General features: G+C 45.8%; 2 protein-coding genes across 4 annotated transcripts in view; both read right to left on the bottom strand.

The window, feature by feature from the left end:
• The window catches only part of golga7ba (golgin A7 family, member Ba), an 8959-nt gene extending 5030 nt beyond the window's left edge, over positions 1–3929 (bottom strand). Inside the window, exon 1 of the mRNA XM_063010765.1 lies at positions 3839–3929. Coding sequence (XP_062866835.1) covers positions 3839–3850 — 12 coding nt within the window. The 5' untranslated portion in view covers positions 3851–3929. The remainder of the gene's footprint in view (positions 1–3838) is intronic.
• A 1807-nt stretch (positions 3930–5736) lies between these two features.
• zfyve27 (zinc finger, FYVE domain containing 27) overlaps positions 5737–10451 on the bottom strand; it is a 40311-nt gene continuing 35596 nt past the window's right edge. For all 3 annotated transcript variants that reach the window (XM_063009310.1, XM_063009309.1, XM_063009311.1), the window contains one exon: positions 5737–8544. In XM_063009310.1, the coding sequence (XP_062865380.1) occupies positions 8435–8544 (110 nt within the window). In that variant the 3' untranslated portion in view covers positions 5737–8434. The remainder of the gene's footprint in view (positions 8545–10451) is intronic.

Below are 10451 nucleotides of genomic sequence, written 5' to 3'. Positions count from 1 at the left end.
TGAGAAGAAACATTAAGAGGAACCCATGAGAATAACGCATGAGAAGAACCCATGAGAAGAAACCTTGAGAAAAACTCATGAGAAAAAACATTGAGAGGAACCCATGAGAAGAACCCATGAGAAGAAACCATGAGAGGAAACCTTGAGAAGAAACCTTGAGAAGAACTCATGAGAAGAAACATTGAGAGGAACCCATGAGAATAACTCATGAGAAGAAACCATGAGAAGAAACCTTGAGAGGACCCATGAGAAGAAACCTTGAGAAGAACCCATGAGAAGAAACATTAAGAGGAACCCATGAGAATAACTCATGAGAAGAACCCATGAGAAGAAACCTTAAGAAGAACTCATGAGAAAAAACATTGAGAGGAACCCATGAGAAGAAATATTGAGAGGAACCCATGAGAAGAAACATTGAGAGGAACCCATGAGAAGAACCCATGAGAAGAAACCTTGAGAGGAACCCATGAGAAGAAATATTGAGAGGAACCCATGAGAAGAAACATTGAGAGGAACCCATGAGAAGAAACCTTGAGAAGAACCCATGATAAGAAACCATGAGAAGAAACCATGATAAGAACCCATGAGAAGAAACCTTGAGAGGAACCCATGAGAAGAAATATTGAGAGGAACCCATGAGAAGAAACATTGAGAGGAACCCATGAGAAGAAACCTTGAGAAGAACCCATGATAAGAAACCATGAGAAGAAACCATGATAAGAACCCATGAGAAGAAACCTTGAGAGGAACCCATGAGAAGAAATATTGAGAGGAACCCATGAGAAGAAACATTGAGAGGAACCCATGAGAAGAAACCTTGAGAAGAACCCATGATAAGAAACCATGAGAAGAAACCATGAGAAGAATTCATGAGGAGAACCCATGAGAAGAAACATCGAGAGGAACCCATGAGAAGAAACCTTGAGAAGAACCCATGAGAAAAAACATTGAGAGGAAACCATGAGAAGAAACCTTGAGAAGAACCCATGAGAAGAAACCATGAGAAGAAACCATGATAAGAACCCATGAGAGGAACCCATGAGAAGAAATATTGAGAGGAACCCATGAGAAGAAACATTGAGAGGAACCCATGAGAAGAAACCTTGAGAAGAACCCATGATAAGAAACCATGAGAAGAACCCATGAGAAGAAACATTGAGAGGAACCCATGAGAAGAAACCATGAGGAGAACCCATGAGAAGAAACCTTGAGAAGATACATTGAGAGGAACCCATGAGAAGAAACCATGAGGAGAACCCATGAGAAGAAACCTTGAGAAGAACCCATGAGAAGAAACATTGAGAGGAACCCATGAGAAGAAACCTTGAGAAGAACCCATGAGGAGAAACCATGAGAAGAAACATTGAGAGAAACCCATGAGAATAACGCATGAGAAGAACCCATGAGAAGAAACCTTGAGAAAAACTCATGAGAAAAAACATTGAGAGGAACCCATGAGAAGAAACCTTGAGAGGAACCCATGAGAAGAAATATTGAGAGGAACCCATGATAAGAAACATTGAGAGGAACCCATGAGAAGAAACCTTGAGAAGAACCCATGATAAGAAACCATGAGAAGAAACCATGAGAAGAACCCATGAGGAGAACCCATGAGAAGAAACATTGAGAGGAACCCATGAGAAGAAACCTTGAGAAGAACCCATGATAAGAAACATGAGAAGAAACCATGAGAAGAAACCTTGAGAAGAACCCATGAGAAGAAACATTGAGAGGAACCCATGAGAAGAAACACTGAGAAGAACCCATGAGAAGAAACCTTGAGAGGAACCCATGAGAAGAAATATTGAGAAGAACCCATGAGAAGAAACCTTGAGAAAAACCCATGAGAAAAAACATTGAGAGGAACCCATGAGAAGAACCCATGAGAAGAAACCTTGAGAGGAACCCATGAGAAGAAACATTGAGAGGAACCCATGAGAAGAAACCTTGAGAAGAAACCATGAGAAGAAACCATGAGAAGAACCCATGAGGAGAACCCATGAGGAGAACCCATGAGAAGAAACATCGAGAGGAACCCATGAGAAGAAACCATGAGGAGAACCCATGAGAAGAAACCATGATAAGAACCCATGAGAAGAAACATTGAGAGGAACCCATGAGAAGAAACCATGAGGAGAACCCATGAGGAGAAACCATGAAAAGAACCCATGAGAAGAACCCATGAGGAGAAACCTTGATAAGAACCCATGAGAAGAAACATTGAGAGGAACCCATGAGAAGAAACCATGAGGAGAAACCTTGATAAGAACCCATGAGAAGAAACATTGAGAGGAACCCATGAGAAGAAACCATGAGGAGAAACCTTGATAAGAACCCATGAGAAGAAACATTGAGAGGAACCCATGAGAAGAAACCATGAGGAGAACCCATGAGGAGAAACCATGAAAAGAAACCTTGAGAAGAACCCATGAGAAGAAACCATGAGGAGAACCCATGAGGAGAAACCATGAGGAGAAACGTTGATAAGAACCCATGAGAAGAAACATTGAGAGGAACCCATGAGAAGAAACCATGAGGAGAAACCATGAAAAGAAACCTTGAGAATAATTACAAGAAAGGTGCGTCCCAATACTTTTGTCTATATAGTGTATAGAAAAGCAGACCACAGCAAGACATAGATCGGTGGGAGAGCGGGTGCTAGTGGAGTCTGAAGTGTCACCGTATGGTGGTTACAGGCTGCCTGAACTAATGCCTGGGCAAAAGTATTGGGACGCCCCTTTCTTGTAAACAAAAAAACTACCGCAAGCGATCGAGTGTTAAGGGGTCCAATCAGCTAGAAGTCAATCTGATGGTCGAAAGTATTCGGACGCCTGACCGTGAGCACGTCTACAACTGGTACTGGACTAGTAAGCGGAAGGTTATTTGTTCAAACCCCACCACTGCCATGCAGGTTGCCACTGTTGGGCCCTTGAGCGAGGCCCTTAACTTTCGAATGCTCAGAATGTAAAATGTAAATGAAATATATATTCAGTCATTAGAAGAAAGGGGCGTCCCAATACTTTTGCCCAGGCATTAGTTCGGGCAGCCTGTAACCACCATACGGTGACGCTTCAGACCCCACGAGCACCCGCTCTCCCACTGCTTCTGTACACCAGTTCACTATATGGTCAAAAGTATTGGGACGCCCCTTCCTTCTAATTATTGAATTCACATGTTTCAGTCGCTTACACAGGCCTTCAAGTTTGCAGCAACAGTTTAGGGAAGGTCCTCTCCTGTTCCTGTGCACACAAAGCAAGAGCCCTGACCTGACGGGCACAAATCCCCACAGTACTGTGAGAAGCTCACCTATAGATGTGGCTCTGTTTTAATAGCAGCTGCATGGGGCGTCCGTCCGACAAGCTCATAGGCAGGTGTCCAAATACTTTTGGCTGTGCAGCCTGTGTATTTGATTTGATTGGTTATCGGATGAGGCGGGTTGGCAGTGTGGGTGCCGCGCGACCCCAGGTTCTCTTTATAGGGCGCTTCCGATGCTTCAGTTTGGGCGTGCAGAAGATGGATTGGCTGCTCTGAATTGTCGACGTGTTCACGGGTAAGCCTCATACCCCCCCCCCCCCCCACCCCCCCCCCCCACCACCACCACCACCACCACCACCGCGACCCTGATCAGGATGAATCCGTCTCTAAAACACATGAATAAACGGACGCGCTGGGTGTGCGCATCACCATCAGCTGATGTAGCAGCTCGAATAACGGACTCGTCAGATCGGGTTCTAATCCCGCATTAACCCAGATCTGATCCTAAACCCACCAACGCTTCTGAAACAAGACAACCATCACAAAGGACTCGGAGACGTAAAGGAAATCAACGCGTTCTCACCTCTGTCGCCATGATGCCCTGCGAGCGCAAATCTCTGGATCTCTGCAAATCGCTTTAACGGGAGGAGAGATTGCGGTGGGATCGCTGAGAGAGAGAGAGAGAGAGAGAGAGAGAGAGAGAGAGAGGGGAGGGGGGAGAGAGAGAGAGGGGAGGGGGGAGAGAGAGAGAGGGGAGGGGCGAGAGAGAGAGGGAGAGAGAGAGAGGGAGATGAGGGGGGAGAGAGAGAGAGGGAGAGAGGGGGAAGAGAGAGGGAGAGGAGGAGGAAGAGAGAGAGAGAGGGAGAGAGGGGAGGGGAGAGAGAGAGAGAGGGAGAGGAGGGGGAAGAGAGAGAGAGGGAGAGAGGGGAGGGGAGAGAGAGAGAGGGGGGGAAGAGAGAGAGAGGGAGAGAGGGGAGGGGGAAGAGAGAGAGAGGGAGAGAGGAGAAAGAGGGGAGAGAGAGAGGAGGGGGGGAAGAGAGAGAGGAAGAGAGAGAGAGGAGAGAGACGAGGGAGAGAGAGAGGAGAAAGAGGAGAGAGAGAGAGAGGAGAGAGACGAGGGAGAGAGAGAGAGGAGAAAGAGGAGAGAGAGAGAGGGAGAGAGGGGAGGGGGGAGAGAGAGAGGGAGAGAGAGAGAGAGAGAGAGAGAGAGAGGGGAGGGGGGAGAGAGAGAGAGGGGAGGGGGGAGAGAGAGAGAGGGAGAGAGAGGGGAGGGGCGAGAGAGAGAGGGAGAGAGAGAGGGAGATGAGGGGGGAGAGAGAGAGAGGGAGAGAGGGGGAAGAGAGAGGGAGAGGAGGAGGAAGAGAGAGAGAGAGGGAGAGAGGGGAGGGGAGAGAGAGAGAGAGGGAGAGGAGGGGGAAGAGAGAGAGAGGGAGAGAGGGGAGGAGAGAGGGAGAGAGGGGAGGGGAGAGAGAGAGACGGGGGGAAGAGAGAGAGAGGGAGGGGAGGGGGAAGAGAGAGAGAGGGAGAGAGGAGAAAGAGGGGAGAGAGAGAGGAGGGGGGGAAGAGAGAGAGAGGAGAGAGACGAGGGAGAGAGAGAGGAGAAAGAGGAGAGAGAGAGAGAGGAGAGAGACGAGGGAGAGAGAGAGAGGAGAAAGAGGAGAGAGAGAGAGGGAGAGGAGAAAGACGAGGGAGAGAGAGAGAGGAGAAAGAGGGGAGAGAGAGAGGAGAGAGACGAGGGAGAGAGAGAGAGGGGAGAAAGACGAGGGAGAGAGAGAGAGGAGAAAGAGGAGAGAGAGAGAGGGAGAGAGAGAGGAGAAAGAGGGGATAGAGAGGAGAGAGAGAGAGGAGGGGGGAGAGAGAGGAGAGAGACGAGGGAGAGAGAGAGAGAGGAGAAAGAGAGAGAGGGGGGGGAGAGAGACGAGGGAGAGAGAGAGAGGAGAAAGAGGAGAGAGAGAGGGGGGGGGGGGGGAGAGAGAGAGGGGGGGGTGGGAGAGAGAGAGAGAGCTTGGGCGTGTCCCAAATAGGCAGGCAGCATCTGGATGCGTCCCAATCCGACTCTGCCTGCTGGAGCGCCTCCAGCATCTACACGGATGTCGGATTCATTCGCGCGTCTTCAGACATCACAAGTCCTCCCCCCCCCCCCCCCCCCCCCCCCCACACTCACCCACCCCCCCACACGTCACTCTCTCACTCGCTGCGACCAGACACGATCGGATGGTCTCCGGTTCGAGTCCGACCACCGATTAAAGTTCACTGCAGACCACTCCAGTCCGGACCGAGACCAATCGTTGTGATCCCTGATCCTCACGTGACTCCTTATTGTGGGTGTTTACTGGGAACCAGGTAATCAACATTTATCCAAAGCGGCTTACGTGACGAGCCGAGCGTCGTCCGTATAGGTGCCCGGCCGGGTGATAGCACAGCTGAGATTTGCATTAGGCTGCGTCCTATTACACAGACAAGTGAGCCAACATAAATAAATAAGGTTTAATGTTTTTATTATTTTTGCTTTGATATTTTCCGACACGTTTACAGCGAGTTTAATACAGAGGAGCCACCACACGGAGTAAAAACACATGAAACCGTCACAAAATCAAATAAAAATGAATAAAACGTGTATTATAAACCACCGCTAATACATCCGTGTATAAATAAATCTATATATGTTTATATAAATATAAATAAAATTTCATTAGATTAGAACAGGAAGCAGAAACACGACATAATTATATTAATGATTGGTTGACGAGCCATGACCACGAACCAATTAGCAGCCAGTCATGTGACAGGTACAGTAGAAGGAAACACAGCGAGATCAGGACACGTAACACCTCAAAAACCATGAAGTTCATCACAATCACATCCTGCAGAAGAGAAGACTGGAATTGACCGGTACCTCAGTGCTGGACCAACCACTGAAGCGATTCCAGTGACTGGGACAACGTCCGAGACGCGAAACCTCCAAAACGACCCAGAATCGCATGTCCAGCTGGATCGTGTGTTATTTTATCAGCGTGTGTCAGGAAACCAACATCGTGACACGTAACAGAGGAGCGAATCTCACCATGGTAACCGAAACAGAGAACGAGTGGTAGCGTGACGACACCCCAGATTCTAGAACACGACGTGAACGGAGAAACTAGAAACACGACGTCATGGTGGAGACCACATTCTGGAAACGAACATGAAAGTTGGAACTATCGGGTCTAGAACTCGATGACAAGGTGGACACCACAGATTCCAGAACTGAACATATAAAAGGCGCAGCTACTGATTCTAAAACATCATGATGATGAATGATCGGGTCTAGAACATAGTGGAACTATTGATTCAAGAACATGATGCCACGGTGGACACCACCGATGGTCAAACTGAATATGACTATGTGGAAAGGAGAAACTATTAAATCTAAAACATTTTGTCACATTACGTTATATAATGCCACAGATTCTAGAACTGAACATGGAAGGAGCAGCTACTGATGCCAAATCATGATGTCATGGTGGACACCACAGATTATGGAATACAATGTAAAATGAGAAACCTTTAGTGTCTACGATGATGTCACGGTGGACACCACAGATTCTTGAACTGAACATAACAAGAGCAATGACTGGGTCTAGAATGTGCTATCATGGTGGACACCACAGATTCTGGAAAGATATATACATTTTTGGAACTATTGAGTCTAGAACATGACGTCACGGTGGACGCCACAGATTCTGGAAATGAATGTGAAACGGGGAACTATTAAATCTAGAACATGACGGTCTGGTGGGCACCACAGACTTGAAATGAATATGACCAGAACAACGACTGGGTCTAGAGCATGATATCAAGGTGGACACCACAGATTCTAGAAAGCAATGTACAGTAGAAGGTGGAACTTGCTAGGTGGAGCAACTACTGAGTCTAGAACGATGTCATGATGGACACCACAGATTCTAGAACTGAATATTGGATGGAGCAGCTACTGATTCTAGAACGTGATATCACAGTGGACACCACAGATTCTGGAAAACAATGTGAACTGAGGAACTATTGGGTCTAGAACATGACGGAGCTATTGATTCAAGAACATGACATCATGATGGACACCATAGATTCTGGAACTGAATATGACAGGAGCAGCTACTGATTCCAGATTATGACGTCATGGTGAGCACCGCATATCCTGGAATACAATGTCAATGGATGAACAATGGGATCTAGAATATGATAACATGGTGAACGCCGAAGATTCTAGAACTGAATATTGGTAAGAGCGGCTACTGATTCTAGAACACGTCATAATAGTGGACGCCACAGATTCTAGAGTTGTATATAACCAGCGCAAAGACTGGGTCTACAACTTGATGACATGGCCGACACCACCGATTCTAGAAAGCAATGTAAATGTAGGAACTATTGGGTCTAGAACATGATATCATGATGGACACCACCAATGCTCAAATTGAATATGACAGGAGCAGCTACTGATTCTAGAACATAATGTCATGGTGGAAAGGAGGAACTATTAAATCTAGAACACGACGTCATGGTGGACACCACATATTCTGGAACAAAATGTGAAAAGTGGAACTACTGGGTCTAGAACAATGTCATACTGGACACCACAGATTCTAGAACTGAATATGGGATGGAGCAGCTACTGATTCTAGAACACGACGTCATGGTGGACACCACAAATTCTGGAACAAAATGTGAAAAGTGGAACTACTGGGTCTAGAACAATGTCATACTGGACACCACAGATTCTAGAACTGAATATGGGATGGAGCAGCTACTGATTCTAGAACACGACGTCATGGTGGACACCGCAGATTCTAGAAAAACAATGTGAAAGGAAGGACTATCAGGTCTAGAACATGACGTCACGGTGGACACCACAGCTTCTGGAACACAACATGAAAGGAGCAGCTAGAGTGGTCACTAATGGTCACTAGTAAGAGTGAAGGACAGACTGTAGAACACGATGTCACAGCGGTCAGCAATTCCGGAGACGCAGTTTCCAAACAAGCCGATTGGGGCTGGAGGTCACATGACTTCGGAGGTGGTGTTAACCGTTACCATTACAGCTCAACCAGCACACAGCTGGATCGAGCGAGTCTGGATGGATTGTTTTAGAGGGAAACACCAAACCGAGGAGGGGCAAGACCAGAAACCCTCCCGGATCTTCTCAGTTGTGGTGACGTGAAGCGGGCGTCACAGGGTGCAGGTCCTGCTTGGTGCTGAGCGCCGCGTTACAGGGGGCGCACACGAACACCGTCTCTCTCTGGGCCTCCGGAGCTACGAACAAACAGACGGGGGAATATTAATGGTTCGGCATTAGAGAGAGCTAAAAGAGCTGATCTCAGGTCAGTCTGAGTGATTTATAATGATTCATTACTGCTAGTGTTTGTGATTAGAGCTGATCTCAGGTCAGTCTGGGTGATTTATAATGATTCATTACTGCTAGTGTTTGTGATTAGAGCTGATCTCAGGTCAGTCTGGGTGATTTATAATGATTCATTACTGCTAGTGTTTGTGATTAGAGCTGATCTCAGGTCAGTCTGGGTGATTTATAATGATTCATTACTGCTAGTGTTTGTGATTAGAGCTGATCTCAGGTCAGTCTGGGTGATTTATAATGATTCATTACTGCTAGTGTTTGTGATTAGAGCTGATCTCAGGTCAGTCTGGGTGATTTATAATGATTCATTACTGCTAGTGTTTGTGATTAGAGCTGATCTCAGGTCAGTCTGGGTGATTTATAATGATTCATTACTGCTAGTGTTTGTGATTAGAGCTGATCTCAGGTCAGTCTGGGTGATTTATAATGATTCATTACTGCTAGTGTTTGTGATTAGAGCTGATCTCAGGTCAGTCTGGGTGATTTATAATGATTCATTACTGCTAGTGTTTGTGATTAGAGCTGATCTCAGGTCAGTCTGGGTGATTTATAATGATTCATTACTGCTAGTGTTTGTGATTAGAGCTGATCTCAGGTCAGTCTGGGTGATTTATAATGATTCATTACTGCTAGTGTTTGTGATTAGAGCTGATCTCAGGTCAGTCTGGGTGATTTATAATGATTCATTACTGCTAGTGTTTGTGATTAGAGCTGATCTCAGGTCAGTCTGGGTGATTTATAATGATTCATTACTGCTAGTGTTTGTGATTAGAGCTGATCTCAGGTCAGTCTGGGTGATTTATAATGATTCATTACTGCTAGTGTTTGTGATTAGAGCTGATCTCAGGTCAGTCTGGGTGATTTATAATGATTCATTACTGCTAGTGTTTGTGATTAGAGCTGATCTCAGGTCAGTCTGGGTGATTTATAATGATTCATTACTGCTAGTGTTTGTGATTAGAGCTGATCTCAGGTCAGTCTGGGTGATTTATAATGATTCATTACTGCTAGTGTTTGTGATTAGAGCTGATCTCAGGTCAGTCTGGGTGATTTATAATGATTCATTACTGCTAGTGTTTGTGATTAGAGCTGATCTCAGGTCAGTCTGGGTGATTTATAATGATTCATTACTGCTAGTGTTTGTGATTAGAGCTGATCTCAGGTCAGTCTGGGTGATTTATAATGATTCATTACTGCTAGTGTTTGTGATTAGAGCTGATCTCAGGTCAGTCTGAGTGATTTATAATGATTCATTACAGCTAGTGTTTGTGATTAGAGCTGATCTCAGGTCAGTCTGGGTGATTTATAATGATTCATTACTGTTAGTGTTTGTGATTAGAGCTGATCTCAGGTCAGTCTGGGTGATTTATAATGATTCATTACTGCTAGTGTTTGTGATTAGAGCTGATCTCAGGTCAGTCTGGGTGATTTATAATGATTCATTACTGCTAGTGTTTGTGATTAGAGCTGATCTCAGGTCAGTCTGAGTGATTTATAATGATTCATTACAGCTAGTGTTTGTGATTAGAGCTGATCTCAGGTCAGTCTGGGTGATTTATAATGATTCATTACAGCTAGTGTTTGTGATTAGAGCTGATCTCAGGTCAGTCTGGGTGATTTATAATGATTCATTACTGCTAGTGTTTGTGATTAGAGCTGATCTCAGGTCAGTCTGGGTGATTTATAATGATTCATTACTGCTAGTGTTTGTGATTAGAGCTGATCTCAGGTCAGTCTGAGTGATTTATAATGATTCATTACAGCTAGTGTTTGTGATTAGAGCTGATCTCAGGTCAGTCTGGGT

The sequence above is a fragment of the Trichomycterus rosablanca genome, chromosome 15, assembly GCF_030014385.1.
Source record: "Trichomycterus rosablanca isolate fTriRos1 chromosome 15, fTriRos1.hap1, whole genome shotgun sequence".
Taxonomy (NCBI): Eukaryota; Metazoa; Chordata; class Actinopteri; order Siluriformes; family Trichomycteridae; genus Trichomycterus; species Trichomycterus rosablanca.
The sequence above is the reverse complement of the archived record's forward strand: the minus strand, read 5'-3'. Positions and strand labels throughout refer to the sequence as shown.